The following is a 23,950-nucleotide window of genomic DNA, read 5'->3' on the forward strand; positions in this document are numbered from 1 at the left end:
TCAGGATAAATGAAATTTGCATCTATTTGAATTCATAACGTGGGTGTGTGCAACAATTGTAATAACACTCAAGTCGATGGGCTATCCAAAACATGAAAGTAATATGTTGTTTTGTAGTATTATTTTCTTTGTTAGTGAATGTGCAACAAAACACTCAAGTCGATATACTGTAAGAGATTTTGCCGTCCTTGAAAGATTAGAAATCTCAACGGGCTATCCAAAAAATGAAAGTAATATGTTGTTTTGTAATATTATTTTCTTTGTTAGTGAAATAGTTTTAATCAATTTATGATGAAAGCAATTTTTTTCCTTTACATTATACTATTATTTTCCTCATTAAAAAATGTAAAATAGTTTCATGTTATTTATGTCATTGATTGAAGAAGTTTATTTGTGTCTAATTCATTTAATTTATCTTTTCAAGATAAATGAAATTTTCATCTATTTGGATTCATAATGTGGGTGTGTACAACAACTGTAAGAACACTCAAGTCGATATGCTTCAAGAGGTTTTGCCGTCCTTGAAAGAGTAATTATTGTGTAATTTGTGTGTATTATATATTTTGTGATAAATATAACATAATTTTGATTGGTGATTTAATAAGCGAAGTAGTTTACAAACGGTAAGTTTGTGATATAAAAATATGATTTATTTTTATTTAAAAATTCTCTCAATAATAATATTATATAATCACATTACTCCTCTTATGAATAAATTTCTATGATCATGTATGTAAAAAAAAGAAAGAAAAAGAGAAAGAAAAATAAAGGTACCAATATCAAAAAAAATTCATAGAACTTAATTAAGTGGATTTGGGGAAAAAGAACTCAACTTTGTGGTTTTTAATTTATATATTTTTACTTTTATTTTGATAGTTTTGTCTTTTAAAATTTAGAGAAGAAAAAGTTAAAAAGATTAAATTCAAAGATAGATACTTGTATTATACTATTCTAAAATTAATCAGGGTACTACTTAGGGAAGAAATTGCAGAAGGAGTCATAATTATTTAAATATTAAATCATTAATAATTTCTATAAGTGAAGTATAATATGTAGATGAAGTAAGCAACTGGTTTAAAAAAATGACAATCTCGTGCACCAAATCTTTCATTATATACGATATTCGAAAAATAGTCGAAAGACAATATTTTTTCAAATTTATGTTAGTTAATGCCTTTGTTAATAATTTCATACTATAAGTTTTCTACCTTTTAAGGTTCTAATTCAACTTTTAAAATTTTTCATAATTTGACAACCACTCGAGAAGAATATATTAATTCTACAATATCTTTTTGAGACAATTTTTTTAATGGTTTAAATATTTTTTTAATGATTTTAATATTTTATTATATAAGGTAGAATTGATGAAACCATTGATAAGTGATGTGATGGAGTGGTAAGTAGCTTTTCATATCGAAGATTTAAGCTTTGAGTATGAAAACATCATAATTAAAAAACAATATTTAATCAGGTACAAATATAAACATTAGATATCGAACAAAAACAAATAATAATAATAATTTCTTTACAATAATTTCAACAATATTTTCTTTACGACTGCATGAGCACAGCTATGTTAACTAGTCAGAGTATAACTTAAAGCAAAGCAACCTCTTGTCCTAAATACATCTGTCAAAACTTAACTAAAACAATCAAACATTATTATTATTATTATTCTCATAGAAGCGAACACCCAACAACATATGTAAATGTAAAAACTCGGAAAAAGATTATAAGAGAAAAATAGAAAAAGAAAGTTGTCGTTTATTCATGATATATCGAAATAATAAATAAAAATAAAAATTAAATTAAATTTTTTATGATAAGTAAAAGCAAACAATCGGAGTATAACTTGAGCAAAGCAACCTCGTGTCCTAAATACATCCGTCAAAACTAAACTAAAACAATCAAACGTTATTATTATTATTATTATTCTCATAGAAGCAAACAAAGTGAAAATTAGGAAAAAGATCTATACCAACCTATAAGAGGAAAATAGTGAAATATGAAATAAAATGAGTTTTTTTTTACTATAGAGATGCGGTTCTAAAATTTTGAGTTACAAATACACGATTAGGCTCTTATTCTTCTATTAAAGGTAGAAAAGATCAAGTGTTCAAGCGATTGAGTCAAAGACTTTACTTCGCTATGAAGTAGTTGTTTATTGAGGATTGACCAAGGATTAAAATTATTAAATTCTGTCGAACCACATAAGCAAAAGTGTAGCTCCACCCCTATTGACATGTGATCTTAATCAAGCTCAAGTTTCTTCTTCAACTCCAAAATGAAGTCATAAACTTTGTACTGATCAGGTAAAGAAGTTGAAACACTTTCTCTCTTCATGCATCTTTTAGCCCATTCCACAAGTTTAGGACATTCATGAATCATGCTAAAATTTCCACAAGTTTCTAAGGCATAAAACCAACTATAGAAAGGTATAAGAGCAATGTCCACTAAACCAAATTGATCTCCTCCAAAGAAATTCTTGTCACCTACTTCTCTTTCCAATAGCTTAAAGCACTGTATTAGTTCCTTTTTGGCTGCCTCTTGAACTTCACCTTTTGCTCCCCATACCAATCTTCCTGTACTATATATCTGCACACATTCCAAGAACAAAATTGTCACTTCTAAATGTGGTAAATATAAAAGTTGGATCATGTTGGACGGGTTAAATCAATAAACGAGTCATGATTCAATTCAGAGGTGGTTCTACTATGTAATTGTTGGGTTCACGTGAATCCAATAACTTTTATTTAGATTCTATTTATATGTATTAAGAAACTCATAAAATATCTTATTAATATAGATTATTGTATATTAACTTGAGATCACCGAAAGAACTCATAATACTTCAAAAATTTATGAATCCGCCTATGACTCAATTAGCTTAAAGTTTGTTGGACCAAGATGAGTTGAATTAACATGTCGTCCTCCCACAATTTTTATTCTTCTTTTTGAAATGTAACATCTAGTGTATTTTTCTTAATTTATTAATAGCACGTTTAAGTTCTTCAAAACTTTTGAATGATTTTTTTAGCTGTCAATCAATTGATCTACTAAAATTCTCCACCTACTCTAGTCACTTAGGCCATAGTAGGGAGAAAAAAGATACTACAACGAAATGATAGAAAATGTAACGTACCTTTTTGTCAACATAGTCAGCCCAAAATCTTGCATGGGCTCTTTCATAAGGATGAGAAGGCAAAAGAGGAGTTTTGTCCTTCCAAACTTCATCAATGTAGTGAACAATGATGAGGGATTCACAAACAGGCTTTCCATTGTGAATCAAAACTGGTATTTGTTTATGAATAGGGTTCATTTTCAGAAGCAATGGGCTCTTGTTGCTCAAATTTTCTTCCTTGTATTCATAGTCTATGCCCTTTTCTTTAAGGGCAATTCTCACCCTCATACCAAAGGGACTAGGCCAGAAGTCAAGCAATACTACTTCATCTCCCATTTTTTGAGAAAGATAAAAGGAGGAGGTTTTGTGTATTCTGAGTATGTAGTTGATGCTGAAATTGATGAGACAAATATATGTTTCTTTACTATATATAATATATGGTCTTAAGGTTGTTGGGGTAAGTTCTATCAGATTGTAGAATTTTCTAGCCAGTCCTTCCGGCCTCTAAATTCTGATTAATGGAGCTTTAATATGAGTATTCAATATTGGATAAAAAAATTAAAAAAATGTAGAGAGCTTCCTCTGAATCAACTCTACATCACGCGAATTTAGATTAATCCGACATCAATTCTATATCGCGCGAATTCAGATTAATCAGGTATCAATACTAGCATCAGATACTAAATGAAAAACCAAATAATAAAATTATAAAGAGCTTTCTAAAAATAAATCATATGCGGTGTAAATTTAAATTAGTCAGACTCCAATATAGATATCTCGGACATCAAATTTTAATTGTTATTTTTTAAAAAAAAAAAAAAAGGGGGAAGGGTTTTTGAATTTTCCAAGCACAACAACATTTTCTAGGGCCTTCTGTTTGACCTGTCATTCCCCTATAAGGTTGTATTACGCAACCAATGACATTATAGAGTACTCTAGAAAATGGTTGATAGTTGACACACTCATGAGTTAAACATCGGCAAGTGATCATTCTCACTTTCTTTCTCCAAAATTTGCCACGAGTCAATTCTTAGGATCAATTGTAGTCTTCAAAACTCGTGGATAAGAAATCTGTTCCTTTTTAACATTTTTTTAAAAACTAAAGTATCAGGCTTAGTGCGCTTAGCACAGGGCTCGTATATGTAATCTAAGTAACAAATCTAGGAGTGTACATCGACCGATTCAATTTAATTTTATATATTATCAGTTCGATTTATTGATTTTTGATTTTTAAATATGCTAAATCAATAACCAAACCAATAAGTTATTTTTTTTTTTTATAGATTTTTGGTTTATTGATTTTTAGTCCTTAACAATTCTATTTTCGATTTAATCGATAAAAAATACTCATAAAATAAAAAAAGTAGTACTAACATGAAAAGAAATCAAATCTTAGTTGCAACCAAAATCCTACATGATGTTTTAATTTACAAGAATCTTCAAGTTTGAACTAAATATTTCTCAGGAGGAATTAAGAGTTTGTATAATTGAAAGAATTTGTATAATTGAAATAATATGTTTGTTAATTTGTAGAAGTAAAAAAGAAATTAAGATATATATATATATATATATGTGTGTGTGTGTGTAAAATATTAATTTAGTATATTCTTATTAAGTTATCGGTTTACCCAATAAGAAAAACAGAAACCGAACCAATAACCCAATAATATTTTTTATAAAACCATTAAAAAACCATTAACCCAACAACACTAAACCAACAACATTTTTATTAATTTGATTTATTGATCGGTTCGATTTTTTCACATCCCTAAACAAATCCCTCGAGGAATACCTATCAAGTGAAAACAGAAATGATATAAGGAACACCTACAATACACATAGAAAGCAGTATCTTCTAGAAGCCTCAGATGCAAATCTATGAATACGGAATTCCTTCAACAATCATCTGATGGTGGTATTAGCATTTATGTTCAAAAAGTAATAGCTCTAATCTCCCGACCACAATTTTATGGAAAAAAAAATTGGTAAGCATCCATAAAATGAGGATTACATGCTACACTACGGCCAAAAAGGGCATATATAATACAGCACGGAAGGAATTTACGCATCCTTTTATAGGCTCTCCTGCCTCTCAAGAAAATTGCTACAGAATATGATGTTGCTACTTTGTTTCCTCTTTTAACTTTGATTGAACAACTTTGGCAACATATCACAGCTGAGTGAAGTTCTCTAGGACAACTTATAGTCATCTGCCGCCTTCTCCACCATGTGACATAAGATACTAGTTACCACAAACATACATCCCATCTCCAAGTGACAAAGAATACAGGCCAAATAAATCAGCACCATTGTCAATGGACTGGAAAATTTACTAAGGTATAATTCATGTGAAAGATAATGGAACCGCAAGCAATGGCAGCTGCTAGACCGACAGGCGACAGGTATCATGATCTTGCACCTTAAAACCTGAAAAGACTACTCTAACTCTGCCTAGTGCACTTAGGTACTGGAGGGTGGTGTTCCTTGACTAAATGATGTTAGGCGTTCAACAAGACTGCTCTTCAATGATTTGGGAATTCGTGAGATAAACATTGGTTTGGCATCTGCAATCAATAACTTCCTGCAAGATGAACAATATTTAGCACGAACATTCTCAGTTGTAACTTGTAAGATAAAAAGATGGAGAATGCAAAGGCATGTGTAAGCCTTGTCATACTCTTAACGTCAGAGAGAAGTACATAATGACCACAATGATAAAACTACAGTTAAATCTTTTCTACCCAGAATTTTTAATGTTCCGAAAAACTTTTATGGGACTGTAAAAGCAAATGAAAGAATCTTAACATTCTTTGACATTGTTGTGTTCACCTATGGATACATTTCAAGTCAAGTACACTTGTTACAAATATCAATAATGCATTAAGGTGCAGTAACAATCTACCTCCAAACAAAAAACAACAGCAACATCATCATCAAACAACTGCAGCAACGAGGACAATTATATAAGAATAAGAAACAAAGATCTGGGGGTGCTCAAATGGTATTTGTCCTTTTATATTTTTATTCAAAAGCATTTTGCATTAAAATGCAAAAAACAAACAGCACGTGATGTGAGCAGTGGATTCAGGGAATTTTTACTCGTCAATTTACAACAATCAGATCTGGATTCAAAAAGAGGAGTATTTTCCCTGTTTAACAGAAAAAGATAAGAGGGAAATTTCATTTCGCTTCTTTTTGTTTTAGTTCGTCCCTAAACTAAGTCCAAGAACTACTACGCCTCTATCCTGAGCAAGTTGGGATCGGCAATAAGAATCCTCACTAACCACACTGCTTGATTTAAGCTGAGTCTTAGACCTCATACAACAACAATAATAATAATTGTTGGCATATAAATCTCAGCTAAGACCAAAAGACTCCTAGAAAATACAAGACCTAAAGTAAACATACTAATGTAACAAATACATGGTCCCAACTGATAGGTATTTGCCTATTCAGATCTTTTTCTTCCAGCTTGACCTACTTCTGCTAGGTCTGTGTGGATTATGCCTTTCAAGACAACTTCCTTTTAAATTATTTTAGATCAGCCTCGTCCCTTTTTAACACCTTCACTCACACGGTCCCTAAACCAAGTCCAACAACATCATCATACCAAGTGTAAACCCACAAGTGGGAAGGAAGGGTAGGATGTACACAGACCTTACCTCTACCTTTGAGGGGTAGAGAGGTTGTTTCTAGTAGACCCTCAGCTCAAAGGAATATAACCGACACAGGAAAGTAAGAAAAAAGAAAAGAAACGAGAAAATAGCAATGTGCAAAACAAGTGTAGATGAGACAAGATGTTAATACACACAGAGAAAAGAAACTACACGGTACCTAAATCATACAACTAGAAGTACGATAACACTCAACTACCTACTAAACATCTCCCCCAGTTCTTCTTCAGCCTACCTCCACCTCTCTTAACTCCCGCTACAACCAAGTCCCACACCTCCTCAATAGCGCGCAGCAGCGCACCTTCTCGTCACATGTACAAACCATCTCAGTCTTGCTTCCCTCATCTTATCCGCCCGGAAGCACTCCCAGATGAAGGATTCCACGAAAGGATTAGTAATCCTTTTTGTCTCGTATAACTTGGTTCTTAGTCCTATATCTCATCGTATGCCCACACATCCATCTGAACATTCTCATCTCCACTACCGTCACCTTTAGAGCATGGTTATTCTCGACTGGCCAGCACTATGTCCTATACAATAGCATCTGTCCCTAAACTAAATCCACTTTCTCAAATTAAGAACTTGTTGCGCAGTTTGCAAGATACTTCTTCTGCACACTTCTCCGTGATTTCCCCATAATTCTAAGAAACATTTTTGGACTTACTTCAATCCTAACACTGTTAAATATTTTTCCTACAATCCACTTTATGGCTTAAGCTCATTTTTCGACCACTTACAATTAAGTAGTCACCAGCATCCACCAATTCATGTGGCACCATTTGACTTGGCATAAAGTTTAAGAAAGAAAGGAAGACTCTTGAAATTTGTGGTCTAAAACAAACCTTGGACCATTTGTGTGGTTATGAAGCATTTCATTAAGGGTAAATGGGGAATTTTAAACTTGAGTTGTTTCTAACTATAGAAAGGTGATATTCTTTTCGGGATGCACTAGAACAGAAAGTGTGCCACATAACTTGGGACAAAGGGAACAGAATAATAGGTCAAATATTCCTTAATAATTGCACCAAAATAGAAAGGGACAACACTACACCACCATGACTGGTTATCAAACTTAACCAATAAAATCAACTCGTCATATACAATTAAAATATGAAACCCCAGCTTAACCAGCTTCGATATTGGCGACCAAACAATTATGTTTTCTTCAATCAACATACCTGGGAGTAATAAACTTCGTTATGTTTAATAAACAAACTCACGTCAAAGTCACCTCTTAATCTTTTCCCATTATCACCATCACCCTATGCAAGACACTCCATGTCCAGCTTGACCGACATAGTGTAACTAACACAAAGAAGAAGAAGAAAAATTGGATGCATTATTTATTGCCTTTCAGTTTGGTAGGACTGCAAAGATGAAAATCTAAGCAACTACGCCCCAATACTAAAACATGTACACAGAAATGTTAGCTTACTTTATGAAGGTAGTAAGATACTGCATCATCCAACGAAAAAGACATAAAAAAATAGCAGGTCAAACCAGTTCGGAATAAGCATATATTCGAGTTTATCATAGCATCTAATTTATCGAAATTGTATTAAAACAAAGAAGAGGGAAGCACTTCCAACCTAAAGGACAAACAAGTACTCTTAAGTGAACTACTTCAAACTGCAAATCTAGAGGAACGTACTTCATCGCATTAATGTCTGATGCTTGAAAGTCTGATTGTGCCCCCAACTTCTTCGAACGCATAAGAGTATAAACTTCTTCTGACCAACCACATGTTTTTAGAGCTAATGAAGCTTCCTTATGGAGCCTGAAAATCATAGAAAGATAGGTTTAAATAATCACTTTGTGGAGATAAGATAAAACTGTTAAAAAGTTTATTTAGAGACAGAAAGCAGAGAGTATTTCACTATCTCTAACCACTAAACGAGACATCAGAAAAAGGGAGCTTCCGGATTAAATAGCTTGAGAACAATAAAAATCAGATTCATCAAATTAGGAAAAAATTCCTACTCAACCTCCTCCTAAGAACTCTTCTGTGTACATTGTTAGTGAGGCCAACATAAGATATGGTTAACCAACATCATATAGAGTAGTGGTTCCAGTTTATTAACTTTAAGGATATACAATATATGGCCTAATTAAGAGAGACAAAAACACAAAGCAAAATGCATTGCAATCAGGATAACCCCATCAAAATTCAGCTAAAGTTACTTCGCAGAACAAAACACGTAAAAGAAAGTAAGAGACCCCCAGCATGTTTGAAGAACATAATCTCACGTTCTAACAAATGTAAGGACAACTACAATGAGTTCAAAACTTCTAACAATGTAGTATAACAAATGTTAAGGCAGAGGATTGCAGGAATTCTAAGATAGAGCAACATACTCTTTTTTTAATTCTTCCACCTGTGCATGAGACTGAGCATCTTGCTCAAGCAGGATGCATTGATCTTGGTGATTTTCTCTTTGAACCTGAGATAGAAGAAGATTCAACATGGCCATTGGATAGCTCCTTGTACAAAGAAATACTTATTGCTGGGATTACACTATTCTCCCCATTATTTCTATGCAGACTTCCCCTCAGGGTATCAGTTGCAACACTCTGGATTTTGCCATTTCCATTTGCTAAGGATGATGATCTAGTCACCTCTTTGTGGCATGATTCCCTTTCTACAGCCTTTCCATTACTTCCACCATAATCTTTATGGGGACGGTCTGCTACAGAGCTGGTTGCAACAATTGGAAATTTTCCATTTCCATTCGTCAAGGCATGTGATATTTTCATTTGACCATTATCACAACTTTTGCTAACACCATTCCTGCCTGGTAATGATGTACCATCTTTCTCTGTAAGAACTGATGCTCTAACATCACCAGTTCTATTGCCAGATTCTCTTTGATGAAGAACAATTTTGATATTACCAGAGGTAGGTATCTTCTTGAAGGAAGATCTTCCAAATATGCCCAACTCCCTCACTGGGCTTGAATGCATTTTACTGACCTTAGATGTCGTTACATTTTGTTTCTCGGGGGGATGGCTTAAAACTTGTGTTCCATTTTCTGATTTTGCAAAGTCACTGGTCGATATTTTGGATTTAGCCAGGCCTTTGGAATGATTGGACTTTGACCCATTAGTTGATAAACATGTCTTTGTAGGTGGTGACCTCTGTTTGGTACGAGAGAAGAAAAGGATGAACACCTTCTCCGACAAAACTTCTTGCAAGGTTGAAAGAGAGACATAAGAACCATTACAGCAGTACCAACGACCCACAGCATCCTGTTAAACAGCCAACCAAAATCAAAACACAAACAATCAGGTAACACAAAACTATTGATTGCCTCTGTCATCCAACTACTATCATATTTTACAATACCAAGTAAGGAATGAAGAGTAAAGAAAAAGTTGACTCTTGAAAGCCTGGCTAGTCAGATATTTTTCCACCAGTACTGATGTGACGACACAGCAACTTTTGCATGTGAAATTATAACGCAAATGATTTTGACTTTTATTTTAATAGCTTTTTAATAATTCACAGGGGAAAAAAAATACGAGGGGCAATTAATACGAAATGAAGCTGTCACCTTGATATATGCATAATAGTGCCCTGAATCTGGTGAAAAGCCTGAGTGGACAATTGTTCCAAAAAGATTGTATTCTGGATGCAGATCCTGCAAATTAAAGAACATAAAGTAACTTAACTACGAGAGAGATGTAGCTTATTTCTCAAATTATTTACTAGAAGTTTATTGTTCAATCAGCTAGGATGAGCACTACCACTCCACATCATTAAGCTTATTTATGTGAATAGGCACACTACGGTTCAGCCAGCAGGAATTACAGGTACAATTCTTAAAAAAGACCGTTCAAATACACCAACATGCGCCGCATATTATTATGCCCAAATTGATGCAACCCATTATAAATCTTGAAACCGCAAGAATGCCAAAAAACATGGTCTCCCAAAACTATATAGAAAACGAACTCTCTGAGAAGCACAACCTCAGCCAGTTTACCTTCTCCAACAAAAATTCTTATTCCATCACTGTTAATATGATGAGCTTCCCTGAATCCTGAATTGCGTACATATGAGACCACAGATTTCCCAAATTGAAGTTCCGAGAACATGCATAAGTTAGTGAGGAAGAAGGGAGTTCACCACCAGTAGAAATTATCTTCTTTTTAATGTAAAGTAAAACATTAGTATTATTAGAACATTATCCTCTACAAACTCCATCCTCAATCATCTATACAACAGGGACTTTTTGTGTAAACAAAAAGAAAATAAGGGATCGGAGACTATTCCTCAACTGAGAGACTCTAATCCTTCAAAAGTTCCTACTTCTCTCAATGCAAACTACCCACATTAACACAGGTGGAATCATATTCCAAGCCCCTTTCAAAAAATACTAGTAAAATTATTATCTTATATCAAAAGTATATGGTTCAGCCCTTTCTTTTATGCAGAATTTATAGACAGATTGGAGAAGAATGACCAAACTATGCAGGGAAATAAGTACGTATAGTTTTAATCGAAAACCCATAACCACATGTGTAGATTCCAAATGCAAGTGAAATTAATTGCATGCATTCCCTTGTTCCCTATGTCTATTATTGCAGAGCTGGGCCTCCCTATATTGATCCGTCCAAGAGTTGATGATAACATTTCACGAATTAGTAAGGTGAGGGATTAGTCAAAATTGCATTTTGATCAGCAATTATAGATGGGACAAGATCGAACCCGGCTCATTTCTGTCCCTTCCTTCCGTCTTCTTCCACTATCCCAGTTACATCAGTACACAGCAAGATAGGACCCTCCCATCCTCCCACCGATAGTTCTCATCCATTCTAGTTTCTTCATTCTCCCATTTAGAGACCCCTTATTCAAACTATTAGCATTGTAGCTTCCCCCTCACATACACTAGGATCATCATCTCTTACACTTTCAATGCCCCAGTCTAATTGTTGTTGGTGGCATATCCACCCACTTGAGTTCCCTTCCTTGATCTTTTCTCTGTCCACTACCCCACATCACAATCACTTTATACCTCTGCAGTTACTTTTGCAATTAAGAATGCAATTTTGTTCAAGGCCAATACGAGTCATCAAGCCCAAGGAAAAAGAATAGTAATACCATCTCTTTAACTATAATCCAGGGGGACAAAAGGATAGTAATTATACAAACCATCTTGGCAGCCAAACAACCCTTTAGTTATCTAGAAACTCTGTGATTTCTTTAAGACACGTTTTAGTAAATGTGTGATATAAATCTTCTATGGGTCTCCTTGGAAAAGAGGTGAATTACAAAAATGAAGAGAAAACATCACAGATTGCGGATATAAGCTAATAGCAACTATATCTATCATTTGAATTTGAGAAACCATCATGCATCTGTGTCTACATGTTAGCCTATCCAATGATGACAAGGACCTTTCAGCCATGTGAAACAATAATCCAGTTACATGGTTAAAAATGAAGATGCAAAACTCATTGTCAAACAGAAGGTTAATCATTTTGAAAACCAACTGCCATAGCAGGCTCTGATGAAGAGCACTAGTGCTGAACAAATAGGGTCAATATCACATAATGATTTTCTCCAAATAGAATGGTGGAAAAGCTACAAGTTTTAACAGTTGACACCACAGTAGAACAGCTTCATTTAAAGATGGTCTGAATTTATTTGGGAAAGAATAAATCAAGTGATAGGGGAGCAAAACAGCATATACTGAACTTAACCACTACTGCACGCACCTGACTCCCTTTGCACATGTAGCTTGAAAGAACTAGAACCTCCTCAAAAGCAATGGACTTATCAATCATCCCGCCATATATTCCTTCAAACCTCTATCCACAACAAAAATTTAGTATTGGCAGTTGACAGTAAAACATGAAAGACAGAAAATTCCAACAGTTTTGTACCTTGAGCTGAATGACGAGAACATTTGGTGCTTGAAGAATTGACATTTGCTTCTTTGCTGTCACCAATTTCTTACAGATAAACTAGTGTAAGTTCTTATTCCAACAGGTGCACAAACAGGAACTTATAACAGCAGATTTATCATACAATACAATCTAAGGGAAAAGGAAAGAGTATAATACTTACTTCTCGCACTTGTACTTGTTGTTTCCATCCAAACCTCAGGCTGAAAATATTTCTGCAAAGCATCTTTGAGTGAGCTACTGTGCGACACATCAAGACTTATATCCGTGATCTCGTCCACCTTATTTGACTCAGCACCACATGACAAGCACTTGACCTAGCTCTGCAGAGCACACCCAAAGATATCCTTTGTGAAAAATATAAGAGAAAAATATTATTGAATTGTTGTAACTATATTATTACATTGAGGCCCTATTTATAGACAATACATTCCAATCCTTTTCCTAATAGGACACTACATTACAATCCTTTTCCAAGTAGGATTTTATATGTTATTCTTATTCCTACTCATATTCTAACACTCTCCCTCAAACTGGTGCATAGAAGACATATGTACCAAGCTTGTTATGGATGTAACTAATATGAGAATCGGTGAGGGACTTGGTGCTGATAAGGACTGCTTTGGACGTTTGGGAGACCTTAATTGAAACGGAACAAACTGAAAAAATGATCCAAAAAGTAGTAAATACTGTCATAAAGTCGATGTGTCGCTGGAAAATTGCCGAAAACTGGTATAAAATATACGGGTCATCTCGAAATCAAGAGACGAGTAGATCTTGAACATGAAAGTCACCGGAAACTTAGCCGAAACATGCTCACACGCCGAATTATTTGATTTCTGAAAAGTAACTACAATCTGAGGAAAAAAAAGTATATGGGTAGGGTCGGAATGATGACACGTACGGAACTATGTAAATTATATCTGAGGAGTCACCAGAAAGATGCATGGTGCTATGCAACTCAGATATGAGACAGTAGTCCGAAAAGATGCACGATGCTACGTAAATCAGATATGAGAAAATAGTCACCGAAAAGAAGTACGGTGCTAAGAAAAATAGATATGAAAAAGTAGTCACCGGACAGATGCATGGAGCTACGCAAAGATATGAGAAAATAGTCACTAGAAAGATACACAGTGAATCAATGACCCAACTTTTGCTAACATAATCATTGGCCAGACGGGCAGCATATATGAATTATAGCCGCCCGTCGGCAGCGGAAATTGTTTGATTCTTTACCAAGATCGTGGAAGCTTTGATGCCATGTGAGAAATATAAGAGAAAAATATTATTGAATTGTTGTAACTACATTATTACATTGAGGCCCTATTTATAGACAATACATTCCAATCCTTTTCCAAGTAGGATTTTATATGCTATTCCTATTCCTACTCATATTCTAACATTCTTAACAATGGTATTCCCATTCCCATCAACACCAACTCCATCACCCTTCCTTCTCTGCTGCTGCAACTTCTTCAACAGCAAACACGTATTGTGGTAGGAGTCAATGACATAGTGCAGAAATTGAGGAACATCCTCTTGTCTCCCATACCTAAAATGCTGAGCGAAATCTTTAAGCAATTATTAATCTTGGACGGAGTATCTAGAGCTGAATCAATACTCAAAGACCTAGCTATTCGCTTCTCTAATATACAAAAGGGACAAGCAGCTGCAGCTCCAGAATCACCTGCACAATAGAATGGGATTCAAGAAAAGCTAAAAATAACCAGGGCATAATCAAACAATCTACCAACTACACCTCAACTATTGATAATAATCAGCTGAGGCAAGCTTTAAAAAAATACTACAAATATCATGCTTCAATTCAGAGCAAACTAAGTGACTTGAAACAGCTATATGAATCCTCAATAACCCTAAGAAATACCACGCCTCAGTCCCAAACTAGTGTGGCCTATACTATTGAATCCTCAATTACCATAACAACTAACACGCCTCAATAACAGATTAGCTGGAGTCAGCAATAAAAATCGCCAATTATCATTCAACTCCAGCTCCAGCTGGGCATCTAAGAACATAAAGGGGGTTTGGCCATCAGTCAACTATTTAAAATAATCAACTGAGCCAAGCTAAAAAAAAAACTACAAATATCACGCTTCTATTCAGAACTTGTTCAACAACAACAACAAACCCAGTGTATTCCCACATAGTGAGGTCTGGGGAGGGTAAGATGTACGCAGTCCATACCTCTACCTCTAAAGAAGTAGAAAGGTTGTTTCCGATAGACCCCCAGCTCGATACACGGAATACTACACAAATACATAGTAAAGCATGGAACAAGATGGCATAACATAAATACGACACCCACAAGTAATAGAAAACAGAGAAAAGTAAACAGATTCGTAATAAAGCATGAAACAAGGTATCATAACAAGAATAATACCCCCACCAAGTAATTCCCTACACTAGCGACCCAAACTGACCCTAGCCTTCTGCCCTAATTCGCGTCCTCCAGATCTTCCTATCTAGGGTCATGTCCTCAGTGAGCTGTAACTGCTCCATGTCCCGCCAAATCACCTCTCCCCAGTACTTCTTCGGCCTACCCCCACCCCGCCTAAAACCATCCAAAGCTAGCCTCTCACACCTACGAACCGGGGCATCCATGCCCCTCCTCATCACGTGTCCGAACCATCTCAATCGGACTTCCCGCATCTTATTCTTCACTGGAGTCACACCAACCTTCTCCCTGATAGTCTCATTCCGAACTCTATCCCCCTAGTCAGCCCACACATCCAACGCAACATCCGCATTTCCACCACCTTCATTTTTTGAATGTGGAAGTTCTTAACTGGCCAACACTCCACTCCATACAACATGGCCGGACGGACTGCCACCCTGTAGAATTTGCCTTTAAGCTTGGGCGGCACCTTCTTATCACACAACACCCCCGAAGCGAGCTTCCACTTCATCCATCCCGCCCCAATACGGTGCGAGACATCCTCGTCAATCTCACCGTTACCCTGAATCACAGCCCCGAGATACTCTATTCAGAACTTGTTGAGTGACTTAAAACTACTATATGAACCTCAATCACTAATTGGGTCTATACTCTATTGAATCCTCAATAACCATAACAACTAAACATACAAATCAGTAATAAACATAACAGCTACCACGCCTCAATACCAAGCTAATTGTAATCAGCTATATGAATCCCCTATATTCATTCAGCTTCAATACGCTTCAATAACAACTAACACGTCAATCCCAAACTATCAGGTTCAATATACGAATCAGCAATAACCATAACAGCTACCAGGCATCAATACCAAACTAATCGGAATCAGCTACACGAATCCCCAATATTCATTCTGCTTCAATAGACTTCAGTAAAAACAAACACCTCAATCCCAAACTATTAGGTTCAGTATAGGAATCAGTAATAACCATAATATAACTACCACGCTTCAATACCAAACTAACTGGATTCGGCTATATGAATCCCCAATAATTCATTCAGCTTCAATAAAAACTAAAACCTCAATCCCAAACTATTAGGTTCATTATACGAATCAGCAAAAACCATACAAGCCCTATCACGCCTCAATACCAAACTAATTGGAGTCCGCTACACCAAACCCAATATTCATTCAACTAACACCTCCATCCCAAACTATTAGGTTCAATTTACGAATCAGCAATAACAATAATCACTACCACGCCTCAACACCAAACATATTGGAATCAGCTATATAAATCCCCAATATTCATTCAGCTTCAATAGACTTCAATAACAATAACACCTCACACGAAATGGTGCGGCATAGTGGTCAATGAAGTGGGGTGAAAACCTGAGGTCTCACGTCCAAATCTCAGCAGAGACAAAAACACTAGGTGATTTTTCATATATGTCCTAGCCTTAGCGGACAGAGTTACCTAGTATTTGTGGCTAGTGGGAGGTGGCAAGTATCGTGGATTTAGTCGAGGTGCACAAAGTTGGCCCGACACCACGGTTATTTAAAAAAAATACTAACAACTCAATCCCAAACTATTAGGTTCAATATACGAATCAGCAATAAACATAACAGCTGCCACGCCTCAATACCAAACTAATTGGAATCAGCTATATGAATCTCCAATAATTCATTCAGTTTCAATAGCGCATTTAAGGACATGTACCAACTAAAAAAACACGTACACACAGAGAAATCCGCTAACAGCTGAAATCGGCTATATGAATCCTCAATAACTGATCAGGTCTATACCATTGAGTCCTCGCTAACCATAACAGCTAAATATACGAAACATTAATAAACATAACAGCTGCTACAATGCAACAATATCAAACTAATTGAAATCAGTTATATAAATCCCAATAACAATTCTACTTCAATATAGCATAAACAAAGCAAAACACATACTATATGAATCCTCAAAAACCATAATAACAAAATATACACTCAGTAATAAACATAACGGCTGCTACAACACCTTAATACCAAACTAATTGGAATCAGCTACATGAATCCCCAACAGTAATTCTACTTCAATGAGGCATAAACAAAATAACTAGTCGGGCCTATACTATTGAATCCTCGACAACCATAACAACTAAATATACGAATCAGTAATAAACATAGCAGCTTCTATAACGTGTCGATACCAAACTGATCGAAATCAGCTACACGAATTCCCAATAACAATTCTACTTCCATAGGGCATAAACACAATGAAACGCATACTATATGAATCCTCGAAAATCATATAACAACTAAATATACAAATCAGTAATAACAATAACAGCTGCTACCACGCGACAATACTAAACTAATCAAAATCAGCTATGCGAATCCCAAATAACAATTTACTTCAATAGGGCATAAACACAGGACAATGAAACAATACGAGTGTAGTAAATGGGAGAGAAATAAATTACAGGAATCAGAATGTTGAGATTTGAATCAGCTATATGAATCCCCAACAATAATTCTACTTCAATAGGGCATAACACTAACTGCTTGGGCCTATACTATTGAATCCTCGATAACTATAACAGCTAAATATTCGAAGCAATAATAACTGTAACAGCTGGCTACAACGCGTCAATATCAAACTATTGATATCAGCTTATGAATCCCCAATAATAATTCTGCTTCAATGGGGCATAAACACAGAAAAATACATAACGAATCAGTAATAAACATAACATCTGCTACCACGCGTCAATACCAAACTAATTCAAATCAGCTATACGAATCCCCAATAATAATTCTACTTCAAAAAGGGCATAAGCACAGCGAAACAAATAATATTGAATCCCCGAAAACCATAACAACTAAATATACGAATCACTAATTATATATTATAATACCAAACTAATTTAAATCAGCTATATGAATCCCCAATAATAATTTTACTTCAAAAAGCGCATAAACACAGCACACAACGAAACACATAACGATATGAGTATAATAAACAAACTAATTGAAATCATCCCAATATTCAAAACATGATGCAAGTAAATCATGGGAATACCATTTAGACAAATACAATCCAAAACCCTCAACCCAATCATCAAAACCAAACATTCAAAAACATGGAAATACCAAGCCATTGTATGCCATAATGAAAATACAAGTTTAGGGAGAGAGATAAATGCCTCAGACACCGAGAATTTTGGAGAAGGAATCACACTTGAGCCCTAAATGACCAATCCTTAGAAAAATCCTAATTGTTCTTGCTTAGGGATTTGAGAGAGATGAGAGCTATATTTTATTTGTGTTGGGGTGATAACGAGGCCCCAAAGATGCTTTATGGTCGTGCGTCTTAATTGGGGAAAAAGGGAACTGACAAAAGTGGCCCCAATTAAAATACAGGAAAAACTGTCGCCAGTGACTACGGGTCACCTTATGACTCATAAGGACTCATTATGAGTCGTCAACACGACTCGTGGTCTGGCTAATAAATGGAGGCACCTTTACTGGTTTGGTCACGAGGCCGACCTTACGACTCGTACTAGACCTTACAATTTGTAATTTCATAGTTGTAGTTGCAACAGGAACAATGGGCCGCTATACTGGTGAGGCTACGAGTCCCATCTTACGACCCGTAATGTCTCACCACGACTCATATGGTCTTTGTACTCAGGAGAGAAACTTTGGGTAGCCTACTAGTCAAACAACGACTAGCATCCTACGACTCATGAGGAGTCTTCACGACTCGTCACATAAGTCGTACCCTACACAGGGAGCTCAAACTCAGAAATTTTCAAGAGCCCAAAACCTAGGGTATTACATTTACCCCCCCCCCCCCAAATCATTCATCCCCGAATGATGAGTTAAGGCACCCATTAGCACGAATACGAGACAGAATGCAACCACAAAACGATGCACAATTTGAAGAACAATAAGCACAAATACGAGACAGAATGCAACCACAAAACGATGCACAATTTGAAGAACAATAAGAGAACCCATACCTCAAACAATTTCATCCAACGTGGGGAACAAGAATGGATATTTGGACATCATGTCCTCTTCGACTTCCCAAGTAGCTTCTTCCACCTTTTGATTCCTCCAAAGGACTTTCACTGAAGCCACATCCTTGGTCCTCAACCTACGAACTTGCTTATCTAAAATCCCAATCGGGACTTCCCCATAAGACAAAGAATCTAAATTACCAATATCCTCAATAGGCACAATCAAAGAAGGATCGCCCACGCACTTCTTCGACACATGGAACATCGGATGAATAGAAGCCAAACTCGCGGGCAATTCCAACGCATAAGCAACATTCCTAACTCTCCTCAAAATTAGATACAGACCGACATAAAGAGGAATGAGCTTCCCCTTCCAAATTGCATTACTTCCTTCATAGGAGAAACTTTTAAGAACACCCAATCACCAACTTCAAACTCCAATTCCCTTCGCCTCACATCCGCATAAGACTTTTGGCGACTTTAGGTGGTCTTAAGTCTATTCCTAATCACCTTCACCTTCTCCATGGCTTGGTGAATCAGGTCAGGACCAAACAACCTAGTCTCACCAACCTCGAACCACCCAATAGGAGACCTATACCTCTTACCATAGAGAGCCTTAAAAGGATCCATCTGAATACTCAAATGATAATTATAATTATGCACAAACTCGATGAGAGGCAAATAATTCACCCAACTATTTCCAAAATCAAAACATGTCTTAATAGGAATTTTTTCTCAATTTGCAGATGTAGTGCAAGGCATGTCTTAATATAAGAGGCGGGTTTTAAGACATGCCTTATTTCCAAATAGAGATAATCTCTCGATTGATCATTTCCAAATTCAAATCTTAATCCGAAGCCGAGCAATGACGACGACGGCACAAGGCATGTCTTATTCTTGCCTCACTATCCACATGAAGGAATGCTTCTCAATATAAGCATAAGAAAGTTCCTTTCTCCCATCCATGTGGGAGAACTTTCCTTCCTTAAAGTGAAAAATCACTTCTCTTTTCCCTCCATTTTCCATTCACATAACAATTCATACATTGGGTGTGATGCAGAGTGCAAGCACAATTTTCCTCATGAACCCCAAGGTCTAAAAGAAACATTATGAAGTCCAATTGATCAAAATTTCATACTTGCACAGAACACATAGGGTGGCACAACCAAGGGAAACATCTTCACAATGTAAATCATCTCTGTTTTTATCTATGACAATCATAAATAACCCCATGCCCCCCTTCGCGGCAGGAAAAAGGCTCGATTCTACCGTACCCATAATCAATTCTTTTGATGATATTTTTGTTCCTTTTACCCAAATACTCTCTCCACCCCATATTAGTTGGCTGCTTTCCCCTTTACACACTCCTTCAAAAATCACAAATAAGATGGGTAGTTCTACTAATTTGCCCTTTATCCACTCCTTTGAAATTGAAGCCTTTTGAAACTCATAAACTTGTTTAGGCTTTCAAAAAATAGTAATTGAAAAATCTAAATTGGGAAAATTTTAATTAATCTTATCTTGATTTAGTAAATGGACAAGTAATTTGGGACAAGTATTTATAATAAGGTGGACAGCTAATATGGAGGGAGGGAGTATGTAATTAGCAAAAGAAACTTAAGGACAGTAGCAATAACTTAACCTTAAGAATATCTCATCCCAATAAGCTGCCCAACTTTTTTGCATGGACATCCTTGTCGACTCTACTGTCCTCTCATTTTTCTGCACCAGAAATATATACGGAATAAAGTTTAGTACTTTACTAAGCAAAAGCATAATCAAACTTATCAGTAGATAGGAGAGGAGAGACAGGAAAGATTTCACTACCACTCAGCTAGAATTGAGTTGGCAGCATAATTCTTTCAAAATCCATATTTTAGAGTCTCAATCACAGGGGTTACCATTCAACCTGTATCAACCACACATGATTAGCAGAGCATGGTGCTTCTAATTGGATATCCCATTTCGCAAAAATGCAAAATCATCTACTCACCTGAAGTGAGTAGAGAGCATACTTAAAACAAAAACTATATATACTTGGCTTGATAGTGAGAGTAATAATGGTAGGCCTGCAACCATGAAGATATGCTTCTCTGAATACATTGTGAGATTACATTTGCAGGAAAGCAAATCTAGGTTACTGAAAAAGCGGAGATTCGGACCTGATAATTTTGAAGTGGGTGATTGAAACCAATGAACTTTGAGATCAGATAAGTGTATTTAACTAATTGCAGTTGAACTTCCTGCTCAGGGTAGAAAATTAGAATCTAAAACCCACTGGGTGTGTACTCCATGAAAATCATCTTAGAGTTCAGCCACAAATAACTGCTCTAACAAGTATATTCCATGTAATTGCAGTTGGACGGATTTTCCTATTACGGGCATCATTAAAGAATAATATGGCATCTGCCATTCTATGGCAAGAAGAAAGCCCCTTTAGAGTAATATTATAAGAAATAACATCAGGCTGAAACCCGCCTCTTAAAATGAGAGCCCAAACTGCTGAAGCATTTTTGCAGTCTCTAGCTTTATAAAATCCCTCCATAAGGGTGTTATATGTGACGAGATTCGGGAGACATTCCCATTGGCTCATCCTCAAAAAGATCTGCAACGCGTTCTCAAGTTTTCCAGCAGAGCAAAGGCCGTGAATTATAATGTTAACCATGGTCACATCAGGCTTCAATCCCTTGCTAACAATTTGATTCAATAACTTCAGGGCCAGGTCCACCATTTTGCTTCGGCAAAGACCATCCATCAACAAGCTATATGTTATCATGTCCGGCGTCCACCCTTTCTTCAGCATCTCCTCCACAAGCTCATAGGCTTCACCAAATCTTTCAGCTTTGCATAACCCATCTATCAGCACATTATATGTTACTACTGTTGGGGAACAATTCTGACTCCGCATTTCACCAAAAAATCGGAGTGCATCCTGAATTTTAGATGCTTTGATTAAGCCATTGATTAGTGCATTGCAAACATGGGAACTTAGTGTACATCCCTGTTTAGTCATCAAATCAAGCATTGCAGTTGCTTCATCCAATCTTCCTTCTCTGCACAACCCCTTAACAATAGACGAGTATGCATATGAATCCACACATCTTTCTCCTTCATTTTCAGCTTGCAAGACATTCAAAGCCTTGTTCAGATACCCATTCTTACACAACCCATGAATTAGAACTCCATAAGATGTTGAATCAGCAACAACGCCATTCTCACTCATAACCTTCCAAATAGAAATCGCTTCATCCACCATTCGATTCTCAAACAAACCTCTCATTAATATATTATAACTAGTAACATTGCGACAATCTTCCATCCCCATCACCTTCCACAACTCAAAACACTTTTTAATCTCCCCAACCTTACAATAACCATTAAGCAAAGCACCATACACAACAACGTCAGGTGATAGTCCCGTTTCAATCATTTCCTTAAAAATCCTCTCCGCCCCATTAACATTACCCAACTCACACAAACCATGAATCAACGCACTACATGTAAACAAGTCCATTTTTTGCGCATTCCTCTTCATCCTATCCCAAAGTTGCAATCCTTCATCAAACTTACCACATCTACATAAACCATTAATCATCACATTATAACTAACCACGTTAGGATAAACATTCGTCCCACTAATCAACCGCTCCCAAATCTTCTTCCCGCTATCATAATCGCCATCTTTCAAGAACCCATCGATTAAAATATTATAACACGTCACATCCGGATACAACCCTCTCTCAAACATTTCATCGAACACCTTCAACGCCTCGCCCAAACAGCCATCCTTGGCATGCCCATTAATGAAAGTTGCATAACTATACACGTCCGGCATTTTCTTCCCACTCTCCCACATCCAATCCAACAACGTTTTCGCCTTATCAAACTGCCTCCTTTTACAATGAAGCTTAATCAAAACATTATAAGTTTCCAAATTGGGACACACACCCATTGTTCCAAAATACTTGAAAAACAACTCGGCTCTACTCAGCTGATTGGAAACGACAAATGCATTAAGCAAGGTATTAAATGACCTAACACCAGGTACACAACCAAAAACATACTTCATATTCTGAAAAACTTGCATAGCTTTATCAACCATGGAATTCTTGGCGTAGCATTTAACAACAGTCAATGCGACGTCTTCAGAGCATATGCACTTCTGAGTTTGAATCATGTTTACGATACGGGTTATGTGAGGGAGGAACTCTGGGTTTGAAGAGAGGGAGAGTTTGCGGAGGATGTGGTGGAAGGTGATGGAGTCGTGTCTGTAGTTTGGGTGTTGTGAAGCTATGTCGAATAAGGAGAGTGCTGTGTTCGGACTTTTCTCCGATTTCAAGAGTTTTAACAGACATTTTCGGGAGAGTTTTTTGGGTAACATTGTTGAAATTCTAGTGACGGAGACAGAGAGAATTCTTACTGCCTCTATGTTTTTGAAACACATGCGAAAAAGGCGCACCACTTAAAAAAGACAAAACATACATTATGTGAAAATTCAATATTTAGTTAAGTACTATATTATATTGTTTAGCTTTTTCAAGAGGAATATCAGCAGATAATATTATATTAATTTTAAGAGAATCATATACGGTACGAAAATGCTTTAAACAAATAAACATATATGGGACTAGACACTTGACCGCATGTCAGTACAGGCCAAAACACATATTCACACCATTCATTTACCTTTTTAACATTTTTTTAACTCGAGGTTAATGAATCTGCCCCTTTTAACATTTTTTTGCTTGAGGATAATGAATCTGTCCCTTTAACATTTTCTTAAAACTGAAGTATCAAGCATGGTGCACG

The 23,950-nt window shown here is 36.2% G+C and overlaps 3 protein-coding genes across 4 annotated transcripts; all 3 read right to left on the reverse strand.

The window, feature by feature from the left end:
• Positions 1-2,006: 2,006 nt before the first annotated feature.
• Positions 2,007-3,720, reverse strand: LOC107852043 (probable glutathione S-transferase parC). The gene is made up of 2 exons (XM_016697095.2): positions 3,143-3,720; positions 2,007-2,595 (listed from the first exon to the last, which is right to left on the reverse strand). Exons 1-2 carry the CDS (start codon positions 3,455-3,457, stop codon positions 2,251-2,253), a joined length of 660 nt encoding a protein of 219 aa, XP_016552581.1. The 5' UTR covers positions 3,458-3,720; the 3' UTR covers positions 2,007-2,250.
• Positions 3,721-4,872: 1,152 nt separating this feature from the next.
• LOC107852020 (ubiquitin carboxyl-terminal hydrolase 25) lies at positions 4,873-19,653 on the reverse strand. The gene is given in 10 exon segments (XM_047415507.1): positions 4,873-5,702; positions 8,447-8,572; positions 9,151-9,215; positions 9,217-10,041; positions 10,347-10,433; positions 12,514-12,606; positions 12,682-12,750; positions 12,866-13,025; positions 14,258-14,392; positions 19,142-19,653. Coding segments are annotated over 8 exon segments (1,476 nt in total). The 5' UTR covers positions 12,956-13,025; positions 14,258-14,392; positions 19,142-19,653; the 3' UTR covers positions 4,873-5,581.
• Positions 19,654-20,968: 1,315 nt separating this feature from the next.
• On the reverse strand, positions 20,969-23,673 carry LOC124885108 (pentatricopeptide repeat-containing protein At3g09060). Of its 2 annotated transcripts, XM_016697061.2 has the most exons (3): positions 21,304-23,673; positions 21,135-21,210; positions 20,969-21,050 (listed from the first exon to the last, which is right to left on the reverse strand). In XM_016697061.2, exon 1 carries the CDS (start codon positions 23,583-23,585, stop codon positions 21,453-21,455), a length of 2,133 nt encoding a protein of 710 aa, XP_016552547.1. In that variant the 5' UTR covers positions 23,586-23,673; the 3' UTR covers positions 20,969-21,050; positions 21,135-21,210; positions 21,304-21,452. The 2 variants fall into 2 exon arrangements, with proteins under 2 accessions (XP_016552547.1, XP_016552548.1); XM_016697062.2 differs by lacking the exon at positions 21,135-21,210.
• Positions 23,674-23,950: the final 277 nt, after the last annotated feature.

This window comes from Capsicum annuum, chromosome 7 (genome assembly GCF_002878395.1).
Source record: "Capsicum annuum cultivar UCD-10X-F1 chromosome 7, UCD10Xv1.1, whole genome shotgun sequence".
Classification (NCBI taxonomy): Eukaryota; Viridiplantae; Streptophyta; class Magnoliopsida; order Solanales; family Solanaceae; genus Capsicum; species Capsicum annuum.

Bases quoted from the DNA above. Each gene is read 5' to 3' on its own strand.
- LOC107852043 (XM_016697095.2), bottom strand. From the start codon at position 3,457: ATGGGAGATGAAGTAGTATTGCTTGACTTCTGGCCTAGTCCCTTTGGT. The intron at 2,596-3,142 runs GTACGTTACATT...GAATGTGTGCAG, and splicing joins CTGACTATGTTGACAAAAAG to ATATATAGTACAGGAAGATT.
- LOC124885108 (XM_016697062.2), bottom strand. From the start codon at position 23,585: ATGTGTTTCAAAAACATAGAGGCAGTAAGAATTCTCTCTGTCTCCGTC.